The sequence below is a fragment of the Phoxinus phoxinus genome (genome assembly GCF_949152265.1).
Source record: "Phoxinus phoxinus genome assembly, chromosome: 3".
In the NCBI taxonomy this organism is placed as follows: domain Eukaryota; kingdom Metazoa; phylum Chordata; class Actinopteri; order Cypriniformes; family Leuciscidae; genus Phoxinus; species Phoxinus phoxinus.
Window position 1 is genome coordinate 24,090,642 of NC_136878.1, and position 17,861 is coordinate 24,108,502.

At 37.3% G+C, this 17,861-nt stretch overlaps 3 protein-coding genes across 4 annotated transcripts; all 3 read left to right on the top strand.

Annotated features, from left to right (window-relative positions):
* The first annotated feature begins 620 nt into the window (after positions 1 to 620).
* Positions 621 to 2,644, top strand: epd (ependymin). Its single transcript, XM_079606601.1, has 6 exons — positions 621 to 743; positions 903 to 937; positions 1,690 to 1,824; positions 1,995 to 2,181; positions 2,268 to 2,352; positions 2,446 to 2,644. The coding sequence occupies exons 1-6, from the start codon at positions 659 to 661 to the stop codon at positions 2,567 to 2,569; spliced, it is 651 nt and encodes a 216-aa protein (XP_079462727.1). The 5' UTR covers positions 621 to 658; the 3' UTR covers positions 2,570 to 2,644.
* Positions 2,645 to 4,253: 1,609 nt separating this feature from the next.
* Positions 4,254 to 13,478, top strand: panx1b (pannexin 1b). Its single transcript, XM_079606594.1, has 8 exons — positions 4,254 to 4,373; positions 5,972 to 6,085; positions 7,483 to 7,619; positions 7,737 to 7,936; positions 10,907 to 11,112; positions 11,247 to 11,557; positions 11,702 to 11,852; positions 12,269 to 13,478. The coding sequence occupies exons 1-8, from the start codon at positions 4,307 to 4,309 to the stop codon at positions 12,340 to 12,342; spliced, it is 1,260 nt and encodes a 419-aa protein (XP_079462720.1). The 5' UTR covers positions 4,254 to 4,306; the 3' UTR covers positions 12,343 to 13,478.
* Positions 13,479 to 14,458: 980 nt separating this feature from the next.
* Positions 14,459 to 16,097, top strand: ins (preproinsulin; the record flags this gene model as incomplete). Of its 2 annotated transcripts, XM_079606603.1 has the most annotated exons (3): positions 14,459 to 14,526; positions 14,648 to 14,832; positions 15,949 to 16,097. In XM_079606603.1, the coding sequence occupies exons 2-3, from the start codon at positions 14,655 to 14,657 to the stop codon at positions 16,095 to 16,097; spliced, it is 327 nt and encodes a 108-aa protein (XP_079462729.1). In that variant the 5' UTR covers positions 14,459 to 14,526; positions 14,648 to 14,654. The 2 variants fall into 2 exon arrangements, with proteins under 2 accessions (XP_079462729.1, XP_079462728.1); XM_079606602.1 differs by having other exon boundaries at positions 14,485 to 14,832.
* Between the last annotated feature and the right edge of the window lie 1,764 nt (positions 16,098 to 17,861).

The following is a 17,861-nucleotide window of genomic DNA, read 5'->3' on the forward strand; positions in this document are numbered from 1 at the left end:
TCTTTGTAAGCTCTGTCATAGCCATTCAGTGTTTTCCTTCACTAAATATTTTCATTTCTTTACTTCTTCACGTTCTTCCACATATTTACTTATTTTACATATTTGCATATTTACTTTATGTGAATGTGCGTGAGTGCTTTTCTCTTGTTCTGTGATTTGAAAGATCATTGTGGTCAATTTAGTAAAAATCAGATGCATATGAAGAGCTCTGATAGTAGACCTGAATGACAAGGAAAGTACCAGATGGGCTTTTGTTTTCACACCTGTATAACCCACTTTTGTTTTTCCTTGATTGAGACTGCACAATCATCACCTTACATGAACCAAAATCATGTGATGTGCAACTGTCTCTGGACTTGTGGTCCACCAGTATGGAGCCAGACCCCCTGAGTGCCGATCAGAGGCGGATGATGGGGGTTGTTTGTTTGAATTAAGCTTTTTCTTTTTGACCCTATTTGTCTTGTAAATGGTCATTTGTGCCAATTTTGTCCAGCTTTCTTATTTGCACTTACAACAGAAGGTGATTTCGACATCTTTTGTTTATTGCATTGCTGGATGTCCAAAAGGGAGGGGGGACTTTATGGGGTGCAGGGGTTATATATAAAAAGCACAGTCTGAATGAGGTTGGAAGTGTGGACCTGAAGAAAGTTAGAAAGCAATGATGCATACAGTCAAGCTGCTCTGTGTGGTGTTCTCGTGCCTCTACGCTGTCGCATGGGCTTCTTCTCATCGCAAGCCATGTCGTAAGAACTTTATACATTTCTTGTCTTTGTAGTTAAAGAATAATCTGCTTTTATAATGTTATTGGTTTTGTTTTGTTTTGAGAACATTTTGAATTTGAACGTTCTCAGAAGCTGCAGATGATGTCGAAGAAACGTTACTTTTTTTTATTTCTTTTTCAGATTCCCCACCTTTGACCAGTGGAACAATGAAAGTGGTGAGTGTACAAAATTTCAATGGGATGTTTAATAATTATAGCAGGCTGTTAGGCAGTACAATTTGGCTTAGTAATGAGAGAACCTTTAAAAATAATGCTGCGTCATCTAAATACAGGCACAAGCCCTCATTTTTTCACTACTTATGAAACATTTTAATTCCGTGATGGGCACACAGCTTTTTAAGCTATACAAAAGCAACGTGTTTAGTGATGGTATTCCCTATAAAAGCATTCCTTTGTTATAAAACATTTGGGTAACACTTTAAAATAAGCTAACCACATTAACTAATGACCTGCACTTCTACAGCATTTATTAATTTTTAATGTTAATTTCAACATTTACTAATACATTATTACAATCAAATGTTGTATTTGTTAACATTAGTTAACACAGTGTAAACTAACAATGAACGACTGTATTTTTATTAACTAACGTTAACAAAGATGAACAAATACAGTAACAGATCTATTGCCGCCGATGGTTACTTCATGTTAGTAAATACATTAACTAATGTTAACAAATGAGACCTTATTGTAAAGTGTTATGTGGTGGAGCACATATATTTGCCTTTGCAAAAAGGATTTGACAGTTGTATTTAAATCTTAAAACCTTGTATTTAGTTTCATTAACCTTGAGAGTTTTTTGAAATATCTGAATTATTAAAAGCTAAATAATTATTATTTATTTTTTTACTGACTAACTTAACATTTTTACGGTTCTCTTTTGTTTGACATGCAAAACACACATTCAGGTTTCAACGGGGGGTCATGACCTTGCATCTGGAGAGTTCAGTTATGACTCCAAAGCGGATAAATTTCGCTTTGTGGAAGACACTACTCATGCGAACAAAACTTCGTATATGGATGTGCTCATACATTTTGAAGAGGTAGGCCTAGTCTCTCTCTCTCTCTCTCTCTCTCTCTCTCTCTCTCTCTCTCTCTCTCTCTCTCTCTCTCTCTCTCTCTCTCTCTCTCAGCTTGCGTGATTGAATTTTTGTTGATCCTTATAATATTATATAATAAATATAATATATAATACACCACTTTTTTCTCACAGGGTACACTTTATGAGATAGACAGTAAAAACGAGAGTTGCAAGAAAGAGACTCTGCAGTTCCGTAAACACCTGATGGAGATTCCACCCGATGCCACTCACGAGTCTGAGATTTACATGGCCAGCCCCTCAATCACAGAACAGGGACTCCGAGTCCGGGTCTGGCATGGAAAGTTGCCTGAACTTCATGGTCCTTACCTTTTTTTTTTTACTTATTTAGTTATTCTATTGCTTTTCAAAATAAAACAAACAATCATGTTTTGATTTTCTTTTCAGCTCACTACTCCCTGTCAACCACTTCCTGTGGCTGTTTGCCGGTCTCTGGATCCTACTATGGTGAGAAGAAGGACCTTCTCTTCAGGTAAAGCAGAGGATGAATGCACCATTATAGGAACATGATTAAGAGTACTGCAGTTTTACAGACGTCAATTAACTGAGATATTTTCTGCTTCAGTTTCTTTGGTGTTGAACCAGAAGTTGATGACCCACAAGCCTTTGTGCCCCCGGCCTATTGTGAGGGCGTGGCATTCGAGGAGGCCCCAGACGACCACAGCTTCTTCGACCTGTTCCACGACTGAAGAAAAAACACATGACATGATATAGAAGCTGCCACAGATGGCTACACGCAATAATAAAAAGAGCATTTAAATCAAAATATATCCTGTATCCATCTCTCTTTCTTCAGAAAATGTCTGCAGTTTCACTAACTTTTTTTTTGTCTTTTGGAACTTGTTTCTTCACTCTAATCAAGTCAATAAAGCTGAGCTTTCACTGAAATCCATTTTTATGTCTGTTTGAAAAATGATCATAAAGCTGTGGACAACAGCGGTGCTAAGATAAGTGGATATTCTGTAAAGACTTGATGATCCTTGCAAAGAAAAATGCAGTGACAAAAAAAAAAATCATACATCTATATCATGCACCATCAACCACGTTATTAACAGTTTATGCTTCTAAAACTATAGCTAAACACTGCAAATGTTACAATTCTTATGGTAAATGAACTGCATCTCTTTACTGGCTTGTTTGTTTGTTTCAATAAGAATGACTGAATATCCCCAAATTAATTTGTTCGTCTGTATGTATTTAAGTATGCACAAGCCATGTAAATCTGGAGGGGACACGTCAGTTTTTGTGGGAAGCCACACTGCTGTCTTGTGAATGCTGCATCTTCCTTATCGGTACTATACGGTTATCCGGACCACACGACGGCCTACCCCTACCCTAAACCTACCCGTCACCAGGGTTAAGACCAATCAGGGATGACTATACGGACTATACGGGACTAAACAAGGAACCTCTTCACAGTCTGAGGTTTACCTAACACTAACAGCACCCCTCTGCCTCACAGCAAAGTCAGGGGAAATTCACATCTTTAGTGGTTACTTAGAGCCACTGCTAATTCACACCCCCACCCATGTTCTTTTCTTTATGGTTCAATACTTATAGTGATGTGCATTCCAAGACAGAAACCTATGTAATTTTCCTCAGTTTAATTTCAACTAAAAACTCTCTGTCACTTCCTGTGGCGGTGGAATTACTCCTTTACAGTCTAAATTTCTATTAGCCTAAAATAATGTACATGACAATGACATTATTATTCTTTTACTTTTAAACAGGATTTTCTAAATAACAACAAACAATTTCCATGCAGTTTTATCAAATAATAAGACCAATAAGGTCTTTGCCCATTTGCCATTTAGCCTAGCCTACATGCAGTGGTTTTTGGTGAAAATGGCAAAATAAAAAATAAAAGTTGTGGCTTGCATAACAAATTAAACAGAAGCAAGCATCTCAAACAGGTCTACATATATAAATTGGTAAATATTTTAATAGGTTGATATCATCTTGTTCATCATCACTAATTCTCACTTTTATTTTTCCTGCTTTGGCCATACAAAATGTAGCCTAAATATTTGCCAATAGAGCTCATTTGAATTGAACAATAACTGGATAATCGAAATATTGTGATAATCTCAAGGTTTTCTCATTATTATTATTATTATTATCCTTTTTTACTACAAGACAAATAGCCAATCCCTCTCACTTTGCTACCTTTATTTTACTAGTTTTTATAATGTCGGTTTTCTTTGTCTCATTAGTAGCCTACTATAATAGAGGGTATTTATGTCAAAGTCTGTAATGCGCCTTTTAGTCTTACAGAAGATTTAATAATTCTAGTAGGACGACTGACTCAATCTAGTTTCTGATTCCCTCTGGTGTTGTTGTTATTGGTCGGTGAACCGTCAACCGTGCGCGTACCCTGCCCACCGGACCGGAACTAGCGGTGCACTTGCCTTCATTTCATCTTAACAATGGCTATAGCGCGCGTTGCGACAGAATATGTGTTTTCTGATTTTTTATTGAAAGAGCAGAGTGAATCTAAGGGTGTATTCACACCAGGAAAGTCCGATAGTTCACTTGCTTTGGTCCGGACCAAATAATTTTTTTTCTTTTTTTGTTTGGTACGGTTCGCTTTCACACTGCTCTTTTTGCAAGTGAACCAAAATGTGTAAACAAAACCACACGTGTGCTAAGGTCGTCCATTCATTGGACAAGGATTCTCAAGTAGGGAAATCAGGAAGTGCAACAAAAAAAGGCTCGGAGATATAAAATATATAAAAATTAATTAAAAATAAATTTGGAGATATTTCGTAGGCTACTGCAATATTTGTTATTTTACTGTCTCGTTATTTCGAAATAATATGTGTGCGTGCATCTGTAAATCCGGTGACGCGTGTATTGATTTTTATTAATAAACAAGTGTTTTCTCTAAAAGTGTCGACTCGGCTGCAAAGATGAAGTTGACGATCGCCATCTCCGTGTGAACGCGCTTATAGAGAGAAATGCACATAAATAGGCTAAGCCTAATAATGGATTACATAATCAGAGAGTAGCCTTTTTCTTTTTTCGTTTTGAATTATTTCGTTTAAAGACATTTCAAGCTTTGTGTATTTGATGTATTTGTCATGTCTGTGTGAGGCATACACTGAGTTTCGTTAAGTTAGGATGTGCTCAGTTCACGTGCAATGCAAGTGAGCGCGCGGGCGCCTCCGTTATATTTGTTTCGTTGGCCTATTCATTAAATACAGGCAATTGGTTGATGAAAAATGTATTAAAATTAAGATACAATTTATACAAAACGAAATTCACTTTAAAGAAAGGCTTTCTATAACAACTTCAACTTCAACGGTCAAAATCATGTCTGACCCGCTCCATGTCTCATATTGCGCATCCTATCTCGGTCGTGCTGTTCACTTTTCATAAATCAACATAAATTAACAAATATGAAACGCGCTTTTTTAAATGGCTACAACAGTATATTAGGCCTACATATCCTACTCTCTATTTGTACAAATTTCTGCACATTAATTTAATTCTGAATTTTGCACACACAAGTTGAAAGGCATTTGTTCAAATCAAGTTCACGGATAATTGTGCGTGCATTTATTAGCCTAATCATTATGATACTAAAATCCTAACAAATAGGCAAATATGTACAAAAAAATCAGATGAGTTCTCTCGAAAAATCTCTCGTTCACGTTCATTGTATTAAAAGTGATTCGTTCAGCGTTCGGCGAAAATATGAACGCGTTCAGTGAATGTCGTTCATTGAACGCGTTCATGCACAACACTGCCAATGATGCACACACGACGCGCAGAAAGACGCGCAACAGTATTGTGTGGCCAGACAGCGCGCCGGAATGGAATTCTCTTTCGCACTTGAATGAACAATATTGGGTCGATATTGATATTGGGCCGATATTGGGTCGGTTCATGTTCACATCGTAAACGAACCGTACCAGAGTTCGTTTGGAACCGTACCGAGACCACCTCTTCAGCTGGGTCTCGGTTCGATTGTTTGGTCCGCACCAGAGTTCGATTGCTGTATTCACACCTGCCCAAAAGGTCCGCACCAAGGGGGGAAACGAACTAGAGTTCGATTCAATCGAACCAAACAAGGCAGGTGTGAATACACCCTAAGTATAAAGGCGTGCGGCTGGAACTGTCCACAGACAAACTGGTCAGTTTTATCGCGGTTGGGCTTCCTTTGTTACTCATCTCACTCGCCTTTGCGCAAGAAGTCTCTGTGGGTCAGTAAAAACATTTTATCACAACTACCAGGATTTGCGTAAACCGTCAACAAGGTTTACTTTAAACCGTCCGATAGAGATGAGTGGTTTGAACTTATGGAGATAAACAGGTTCAAACTCAAAAACATGAAGCTTTTAACGTTACCTTTTTTTACGGATTTGTAAAAAGGCTCCCGATTGTTGATAGACTGGCTAAATCGTGAATAACTTAGGCTGTAACGAAATATTACGAAGGACGTGTTTTTACACAACTTATTGTCGATTACGTTACTTGAACAAAGACGAGCATTAGCCATTGGGGTTTTGTGTGTAAATCCATAATGGATTTTTGCGCGTAGCGCGTCAGTGCTATGCGCTTTAACATTAGAAGAATGTCGATTTATAATCACGCGAACAGTTAACATCGTATTTTGCAGTGTAAATGCACTTAATTCGTTTTAAATAATTATTGGGGGCAGTCGTTTTCCACTCACATTGTGATCGTTTATTTTCTTATTTCAGCCACTGCCCTGACTGCTATCGAGGGGTGTTATGATCTGTATGATAAAAGAGAGGCGGGGCAGAACAGAAGGACTATCAATCACACAATCACAACCAAACCAGACTATTCTGCTGAGTAGTTATGTCTTCCTAAGACTAACTCTAGCAATCAAAATAATATAGGCCTATGTTTGATTTATTTTATCTCTTGGTTGTTGGTTGTTGCAACACTTGTAGCCATACAATATTTCATTGTTGTCGTTGTAATATAAAATAAAATAAAAATAATCTAAGTTAAAATCAATCACTATTCCATATAGTTCCAGACTTTACTCAGACTTTTAGACTTTTCATGTAAAAAGCTGTGTTCTTTTTGATATGCAGTGGATTAATATAATTTATATTCCTGGTGGTATAATTGCCACAATGAGGATGATTATAATACTTTGACTTGACAAAGTGATATTTTACAAAAAAATTATAATAATTTGTCAACATGTGCTCTCACCCTCATGAGATTTCAAAACTGACTTTATTTATTCTGTGGAACGCAGTTGAGTGACATTCTGTTGAGTGACCTATCTCTTTAAGAATAATTCCAAAATGTTGATGGTATAGTTGCTTTTTGAAGTACATCACAGACATTAAGAAACATTAATATGTAGCCTACATTAGTAATTTGAAAGTTATGAAGGAAGCAATTGTTCCTGGTCTCCTCTATTGCTCCTATGGTGATGAACATAAGTTGGTTGTTTTGAAAGAGATTTATACATGGATACAATTATCACAAAGCAGGCAAACATAATGCACTTACTTAAATACCATGTAGGATTTTTTTGAGATGAATCAAATTTACATCATAGCTCTTTCAGGCTCTTCAGGTAAGAAAATGACATGTTCTTGTGTAATTCCTCTAGGTACTCAGATCACATGTTTTCCACCCACTAACTTCACATTGAGACAGGCTGCGTATGTGGACTCCTTTTGCTGGGCCGCAGTAGAGCATCACCCTACAGACAATGGGGCGGATAGCGCCCCCCTTCATCTACACAAGGTAGTGTAGGTCTACTGTATATTCAATGTACTCGGTCATGACATGAGCAACAATGTCATATCAAAAGAGGTTCATTGTTGCTTGTGTTTGTCTTATACTCTGTCTCTTTACCTTCAGTTCTTTCCTTATATCCTTCTGCTGGTCGCCGTCCTCCTGTATATTCCTGCTCTCTTCTGGCGTTTCACGGCTACCCCTTCCCTATCCTCTGACCTCAGTTTTATCATGGAGGAACTTGACCGTTGCTACAACCGTGCCATCCGCCTAGCCAAGAGCCTCACAATAAACCAAGACAAAGACATTGCAGAAGACCCACACAGGTGTAGTGCAGTGAACATTTTCAAAACTCCAGCTATCACCTGAAGTTTACATTTCCAGTTGTGACAAATACAGTTTTTGATTCTCCCAGGGTTGATATATTTGAGAGCTGCCTCTAAAACTGCATCTAAATCAACACTGCACAATTCAAAAAACAAAGACTTGTATTTGAATATATTTTAAAATGTCATTTATTCAAGTAATGGCAAAGATGAGTTTTCAGCAGCCATTTCTCAATTAAATTCTCATTTGTTTGTATAGTGCTTTTCACAATACATATAGTTTCAAAGCAGCTTTACAGAAAATGCATCTGTCTACATTACAATTTAGAGTCCAAGTATTTTATTTCAGAAATGCACACATATACAAATCAAGCAATTAGCTAATATGTATTCATTTTAGGCAGAAACAGTGAGTTCATTGAAGTAATTATTACAAGTTGTGAACATGATTACAATATATAGAGATGTTGATTCAGAGTTGGCGTCCTCTGGTGTCGGGCATCTGAAATCTTCATAAGAGGCTGGATCCTAACTGGATCTGATGTAGGCTACTCTCTAGTTACCTTGAGATGTGCGTCCTGAGATAAGACAGAAAAGCAAATGGAAAATAATTAGCGTAGCTGCTGTTCATAACATTAAGTAAAGATAATCATGTGCATTTGATCTGATATAACTGGAGTACAAGGTTATTAGGGGCATTATGTGAATGTGCAGCTAAAGAGATGTGTCTTTAGTCTAGATTTAAACTGGGAGAGTGTTGAGCCCTGGACATCATAAGGAACTTTGCCCTCTCCTTTAGTGGACATAAGCCGCGTTTCCACCGCAGGAACTTTCCCCAGGAACTAGGAACTTTGGGGTGGTACTCGGTGTGTTTACACCGCAGGAACCAGGGTCTAAATGAAGTTCCGGGTAAATATTTCCCCCTCCGAAAGTCCCTGCTGGCGAGGTAGTACTTTTTCAAAGTTCAGGAACTTTCGGGGGTGGGACTTGTGCACTGAACATGCTGATTGGTTGTGTTCACGCCGCATTTTGATTGGATGACTCCACGCAGCATTCTATTTTAACCGGCATTTTTAAAGGTGGGGTATGTGATTTGCAAAACGGCTGGCAGATTTTGAAAATACACAACTCAAATGGTCCTACCTTCTTTTCTTTGACTCCACCCATTCAAAGAACATGAACATGAACATGAACATGGACATGGATGGGGGGAGGGGGGGGGGGGTGGTACGACCGATTGATTGACGCTCTTGATGATTCTAGGTGGTCTTGGAAATGATTTGCTGGAGTTTTTCGAGTCCTGCCCGTTCCACAGATGATTAAATTGCTTAATTTTTATTTCAGTGCTTCTAACTCAGTGGCTGTAAGTGGGTTAGGAATAGGATTTTAAGTGATTTTGAAAAAATGGCCAAAAAAGAGAATTACACACCCCACCTTTAAAAATCTATTGCGGTTTGTGGCTTCATGCAGTAAGAGTTGTCTGTCTGCAAATATGGAATATAAAAAAACACACAGCTGGACCGACGACGAGGTTCAGGCTTTATTAAGCGTATTTGTGTAACAGGAAATTTTCTGCGCGTTCGTCCCAGCCATCTCACGGTCAATGTCCGCATCGTCTAATTTTATAGCTACGAGCTTTCTGAACACGCTTTAGTATCAGTGCTCGTCTCTTTTCTGCCGTTTTGTTAATTACCTCGTTAGTAAACCAATACATCACAAACAACTGCAGCACAGTTTGAATCTCCTCCATACTTGTTATAAATGTGGCGCTCAAAACTGATTACTGTCCGTCGCAGACTGGGAGGAGCAGTTGCGAACTTGCGCGCAGTTTATTATCTTCCTGGTACTTTAGACCGCGGTGTAAACGCAGAAAGCAACCGGTCTGGGGCAAAAAAAGTTCCTGGGACAAATTGTTCCGGGTAATTTCGGTGGAAACGCGGCTTTAGATGTTCTAGGTACTATCAAAAGTCCAGAGTTTTGTGACCTTAAAGAATGAAGGATTGTTGGCTAAACCATTTAGAGCCTTATAGGTCAGTAGCAATACTTTGTAATCGATACAGAACGACAGAACATAGAGGTCATGAATGCATGAAACTAACTTTTCTGCATCAGAAACAGATAGCATGTTCCGTAGCTTAGCGATGTTTCTGAGGTGGAAGAAGGCTGTTTTTGTAACATGAAATATATTTTTTGAGTTGCTGTCTAATATAACACCCAGGTTTTTTACTCTAGAGGATGAAGTAACAGTACATCTCTCTAATTGCAACTTGTATTCTAAGAGATTCTGTATCTGTATACAGGATTTTGGTCTAGTAAGTAATACCTCAGTCTTATCTGAATTTAATAGAAGAACATTAGATGTCAACCAATATTTTGCATCTTTAACACACTCTGTCAACTTGGGTAATTTAGAGATTTCATCTGATCATGATACTCCAGTGTTCACTGTCACATGGTCCTTCAGAAATCATTATAATATGCTGATTTGGTGCTCCAAAAACATCTCTTTTTATTATTATCAACAACAGTGCCATCGGAAGTCTAAAAATAGCAGGGACCCTCAGGGGGGATCTTTTTTTAGTTGTATAAAGTATAAAGTAAAAAAAAAAAAAAAAAAGCCATTATTTGAAATAGAAATCTTTGATCAATTTAATGTATCCTTACTGATTAAAAGTATTATTATTTTTTTTATTTCTTTCAGAAATCATACTGACCCCATACTTTTAACGGTAGTGTATTTAGACATTTTTTTGAGGCATCAATTAAATTCACTAATCATACCTTTTATCATTTTAGTTAATTTCTTGTATTAAGGCTTGTGAACAACTGACATCCTTTCTATTTCCTTTCCTTCCCAAAATCATATCCCAAAACTATAAATCCATAATATTCTGATTCTACTGATCTTAACCTAAATCTTAAAATCTCTCTTTCTCTCCTTCTCTCTCTCTCTTTCTCACTCACTCTCAGTGGTCTGGAATTAACTGAAGCTTGTTTTAAGTACCCTCTGGTCGAGCAGTACTTAAAGACAAAACGCTCATCATGGGCTTTGGCTGCAAAATATCTTCTTTGTCGGGTTTTAACATTCCTCACTTTACTGCTGGCCTGCTCTTATCTGACCTACTACATCCTTTGGGTTTCACCCAGTGATCAGTTCTCCTGTAACCTGCGCCGAGGTGTGTGCTTGTGTACATTTCCACACACGTGATACACTTCAAGAATGAAAATAAAAATATGAGGGTGATGGTGCATGTGTGTCTAATTATTTTATGATGTTTGTTCTCTGAATTGTTTGTGTGTGTGTCTCCAGGTATATTAGTAAACGAGAGTGTGGTGCCAGATGCAGTTCAGTGTAAGCTGGTGGCAGTGGGTGTTTTCCGTCTCCTAAGTTGCATGAATCTGGTGGTGTATTTACTGTTAGTACCGGCTGTGGTTTACGCTGCCTTCCAACCTGCTCGCCAGCACCAGCGCGCTCAGTTCCTCCGTCCATACCACCTACTGCCTGCTTTCGGACACGTGCTGGATTTGCAGCCTACTACCCGGCGCTATGATGACCTCAGCATCTACCTGCTGTTCTTGGAGGAAAACTTGAGTGAGCTTAAGAGCTACAAATGTTTGCAGGTTTGTACATTTGTGCATTTGAATTTGTCAGTTTTTTTAAAATACAGTGTTATGTCTGGTGAAAATGCATTAATATCTCCTTCTCAGATCTGGATGCTGGTGTCAGTGAGTGAAGACTAATATGTTTGTGATGTGTGTGCGCAGGTTTTAGAGCTGCTGTCGGAAGGAGGGGAAGCCCCGTTTGACACCATGTGTCTCCTCAGGACTCTAGGACAAGTGAGGACTGACATGGTGGACAGAAAACAAGCCCAAACTGTCAATGGAAATGCAGAGAAAGAAATCTCTGAAATAAAGGGTGAGTGTGACAGTGTAACCTAAGTCACAGTTACCTGCTGCAACATCCTGCTTTTAATAAATGTTTAACTCCTCCACTGATGATTCACAGTTTGTTTATTAACTCACAATTCTGTAAATTCATCACAAAGCAACACATCATGAACCACTAAGAGCTGTTGTGTTTTCTTCTCAACTAATCTGCCATTTTGTATAATTTATTGATGATATGATGTTGGTTTATTAAAAGAAATAAATGTGAATCCACTGAAATGCAGCTTTGAACAAAAGCTTGATTATGAGATTGAATGTGACATATTTCTGATGTGAAGAGAATGAACACCTCTATCCATGTTATGTTCTCTTTGTTGGAAAGCACCCAAGTAAAACAGCAACTGTTGCTAAATCAGCTCGTATGAATGTGTTTTTTGTCTCTAGATGTCTCTTCTGTTCTGCTGGATGATGGAGTAAGCTGCAGCTGTGTGAAAGATGTAAGACACAGGGTGGTCTAACATATTACACTAATAGTGTACATGCATGTAAAGCATCTATAATCATCAGGTAAATCTGTTTTCAAAAGCTGTACTGCTGACATAAACTGTTAAAGTTAGTCAAATCACATTGCGAAAATTGAGTTTACATGTAAATTGAATGTGAAGGTAATATTATATAATGCTTGAATATTACACTGAGATAATTTACTAACTGCAAAACTGAGCTGCATGTTTTCTATGCTTTACATGAACAGAAATTGGATGAATGTTTTTTATTACTTCAAGTTATTATTTATGAAATTGATGAAATGTTAAGCCCATGTTGAATGCATTGTGAAAGCAATGTTACAACATATATTCTCGGGTGTCCTTAGGTATTCTTGCAACAATTAAATAATTACCGGTAAACATAATAAGATGTTACTGATGTCAGAATACTAACAACTAACCTCAGCCAATGTTGCTTCTTGGTATCAAACACATTTAAGCAATTCCTCCTTTCAAACAAATCATTTATACAACTTTGAATGTCTTAAAGTGAAGTTTACTCAAACATGCAAATCTGTGCATCCTACATTTTTAAAAAAGAATTTTGAAATGACTGCAAGTGTATAATGTGACTAAAAATCTATCAAAGCCATCTCTTTATTAAAACCATTGTATTGCTATCTATCTAACATGAATCAAGTTCTTGCAAAAAAATGGGGTTGTTTCCCTGAGGCGACATCATAAAAACAGGGTTAAGTTAGAAGTGATTCATTTCATATATAAATGATGTCTTATGATGCGTGGTAACCAAGGGTTTGGTTGTTTAATTTAGGGAGATAGGCTTAACACTTTTAACCATGTAATAACCCACTGCCTGCGAAAAAGCAATAATCAAATAAACAAACTATAATGTATGATATGTAATATAAATGATATTTCACTATTTGAAATATTTTGCTGTTTTATACATTTATTTGATATGGACTTATTGATTTATATATTGTGTAGATGTTTCAGTTGTTTTGTAGCTCTTATTGTAATTGTTTTCATGCTTCCTTACCTTAAATCCTTCAGATATTTTAAAATGGCATTTTGTGTATGTTATCAGAGGTGAGCACTTCAAACATTGTCAAAAAAAGTTGTACATAAATAAATCTCTTTAAATGAACATTGGTGTTTGCTTATTGCCATAACTTTAAGGAGGTGATTTTTAGTGGACTGCAGAAACGTGTTGTAGAATACATACTTGTAATGTAAAATAAAAAGCACCCATAAAACTGTATTTTCCTCTTTGTTAGCTTGAATCCATTTAGCTTTGGCACGTTCACTACATGACAATCGCTATACTATAAAAACAGCTTTATTATAAGATAAAGGGCTAAAAGTCATGAAGCACAGCACTAATGTCATATTAACACTAAACTAGCTTAGTAGCTTCACTTTCTCATTAATGCTAACATATATATATATATTTTTTACAATTTTAAGAAAAAAAAAGGCAGACATATAATTTCTACTGTTTTTTTGCTAAATAATAGTAGATTTTTCCATGTACATTTTGTGGCTGAAAACACTATCTACAGTTTTTAATGTCTTTTAACATTATGAAAGTTTGTGGTGGTTTGCTATAAAATCTTTCAAAAACTCAGGCCACTACATTGACAAATCACACATCTTCATTGCTAAAAAAACGCCACAGTGAGGATGTCACAAACATTACTAATGACTAATGAGACATCTGATCCCATTTTCTGGAGAATGAGATACGTAGAGATACTCTGCTGTCTCACTCAAATGATCTTTACACAGAAAAGCCACCATCTGTCAGCATAGCAGATCCATGATCAGGCCATTCTGCGTAAACTTCGGTCTGCAGCTCTTATTAACAATTAACCAATACCCACTTGAGATTGACAACACAGGCTACTAGACCTGCGTGAGCGCCAGAATGTGTTTGTCTTCCATGAGTGTGATATCACTCAGGAGTGCATGTGAATTGGTTGGGCAAACACAGCTAATGTGGCATGTGTAATTGGACAGTCCCTTAAAAGTGTTAAAGTGTGTTTGCGCACAGGATTCGTTTTCCGCTGATTCAGTCAAAGACTGCATAACCTGTCTAAACGCATGTATAAAAGTGAGATGGACACGCTATTCGTCCCAAGCAATCTCTCCTCTACCATCTCTACCATTCCTTGTCCTCTGCTTCAAGAACAGGTAAGTGACCAGCAGGATGGTAAAGCAACAGAAAATGCTATTGTAACTGCTATATGCAACTGCATGCAGATATGTATGTTTGTTTTATCAGTAAAAGAGCATGTATCTGTTTTTCTGTCAGCGTGACCATGGCAGTGTGGCTCCAGGCTGGTGCTCTGTTGGTCCTGTTGGCCGTCTCCAGTGTGAACGCTAATGCAGGGGCGCCGCAGCACCTGTGTGGATCTCATCTGGTCGATGCCCTCTACCTGGTCTGTGGTCCAACGGGCTTTTTCTACAACCCCAAGAGAGATGTTGACCCTCTTATGGGTAAGAAATACTTTGTTTCTAGTAAAGGAGCTTTGAAAAGTAGTGCTGTTTACTACTCTAGATAAGAATGATAAAATGATAAGAAAGTAATAATACTCTAGATACTGCAAAGATATTCAACCTATACTGTAAGTATTTCATCAAGTGTACCTCAGCCAACATTGCACGGTGGGGCCAATGTAGGCACGAGATGTATAGGCTCTACATGGGTTTGTCTGCGGGTTCCTTGTCAGCCCTATCATATTAGTGTATATCATGCCCATACCTATTATGCCCCTTTCAAATGCAAATACATATGAATAAGACAGAGAAATAATACTGATTAAAGCTGGTTTTCATAATAATAATGTAGGCTAAGCTATTTAATTAAATGACCTGCAGAAAGGTGACAGAGAACCTGAAAATGAAATGTATCCCATATCAGAGGGTGATGTCTAAAGTAATGATCACTGCAAAAGACTGGAAGACAAATAATGACATACACACTACTGTTCAAAATGTTGGGGTTGGAAAGATTTTTAATGTATTTGAAAGAAATTATTTGATCAAAAACACTGTAAAAATAATAATATTGTGAAATATCATCACATTAAAATAACTGTTTTCTATTTTATTATATATAAAATGTAATTTATTCCTGTGATGGCAAAGCTGAATTTTTCTTCAATGTCACATGGTCATTCCGAAATCACTCTAAAATGCTGATTTGCTGCTCAAAAAACATTCATTATTATCAGGGTTCTTTGTAACATCATAGTTTTTACTGCCATTTTTTATCAATTATATACATGCTGCTGAATAAAAGTATTAATTTCTTAAACAAAAAAGAACTCACCCTAAACTTTTAAATGGTAGTGAAGCATAAAATATGTATAATGTGTAAAACAACTTAAGTGTGTAAAATAGGCTTCACAGTATCTCATCAAGGCTAGGCGAATTATTTTAACCCCATGTGTCAATGAATAAAAGTTTGATCTGATTGTCTGAATTTTTCTTTATCCAAATGAATGGCGAACTACAAAGAATCAACTTCAAAATAAGAATTGGCTCAGTTCTACAATATCTAGACTAAAAGACTAATGTCACGTTTTTCCCCATTGTTGTATTTCCCCCCAGGTTTCCTTCCTCCTAAATCTGCCCAGGAAACTGAGGTGGCTGACTTTGCATTTAAAGATCATGCCGAGCTGATAAGGAAGAGAGGCATTGTGGAGCAGTGCTGCCACAAACCCTGCAGCATCTTTGAGCTGCAGAATTACTGTAATTAAAGAACCTTCATGTCCTGTGACTGTGGTTGTAGCTGTCAACGACTTCACCACCTGTTTGCACACAGGCATCAGCCTTAATGCTCTTGATTGGTTTTTCATAGAAAATAAAATTTTATCAAATGAATGCAGGAGTTTTGGTTTTGATTTAAAATTCCAGTCTTTTAAAGGTGCTGTATGTAATCACGCAAGGGCACGTAGTGTGAAAACACCCTATCGCTCTAAGTGGACAATTTAAATTATAAGTAGACACCAAATTGTAGGCAATGTTTCATATCTCCTGAATGCAACGTTTATTTTATGAAGTTGTGGGAAAATACATATGTTATGAAATTCTAAAGGTGTCAAAAGGTATCAACTACAAGTTGCCTATACTATAGACTTGCCACTTCTTAAGACACGCACTTTAATTCTGAATTAGTATATAAAGCCTCATATGTGATGATTATACATATTAAATATAGTTATTGCTATAAGGACATGGAGAGATAATCAGAGAAGCATGATTTAAAGGCTACACTCGTTCTGCGGTACGGTACGTTGCTCTAGAACAGATTATATCATGCTTATGTAACTTACCGTCAGATGAAATCCTGCAGGTGTCGGTGCTTTCCCCATCCATGCAATAAATGCACATCCTTGAATGAGCGCGGATTTCAAGCGCATTTACTTGAACTTCATAGGTAATATATCTATGGTTTGACCCATTTGAGATGCGGCCAAAATCAGAATTTAAAATGGACTGAATAATAAAGCTCTCTACGAACTTGACGAGCGATGATGCCGCGCTGACGGACCATAGACTGTAAAAAAGAGTGACTGATGCACATAAATCACGGTCACACACTCTCTCAAAATAATATTGTAAGTTTACAATATTTATACATAATGCATAATACATTTTCGATACACAGTCTCACTTGTAGCTATGTCTTTTAACCATAATATTTTGCAGGGCAAAAACAGGACCTTTTAATTGGCATTCTGATTTTAATCATCAACTGTCACTTTAGACTTGTACTGTGAATAGCATAGCATTAGCTCCCAAGCCTGAGCTAACTCAATAACGTCGCGCTAGGTGGGCGTGGTTTCAGATTGCCAGGCTCCTCAGCTCCGCCTCTTTGCCCATATTCTGTTATCCGGGAGTGACGGATTACTTAGGCTTCAAAAATGCTCTTCATATTTTTTTTACAGTCTATGGTTTGAACATACAGTAAATGTGAGTCGGCAGTGTGTGTACACAACCCTACAATGGTAAAAATCCACCCACTTTTTTTTTTTTTTTTTTTTTTTTGAATCCCCATAATAAATCATAAGCACTAGCAGTGTCAGAGTTTGCAGATTCTAGCATATGTGACATCACATTGCACAGTTGTGACTGCTGATGGACTCGGTCGACTCGGTTCCCAAGTCAAATTTGCACTAAATGTAAAGCATTTAGACAAATATCACTGATATATATTTGTTTCGGGTCATGGAGTAAGAAAACATTAGCAAACGACTCCTGTCACTTTCTTTAAAGAGTTTATTTTTTTTACTTCTCTTTTAAACTAACATTAAGAGAGAGTGATTTCTTTTGAAAGTCAGTTGCCCCTTTTCACACCTGTATGTGTAATCTGTTTCATCAAACCCTAACTAGCTGAAGATTCAAGAAAGACTTTGCTGTAAAAAACACATCATACGATAATGGATTGCTAATCATTCACATGGGCCATTGGTGCTTGGACCCCATTTTTGGTAATTCTTAAATTGTAATATTTCACAATA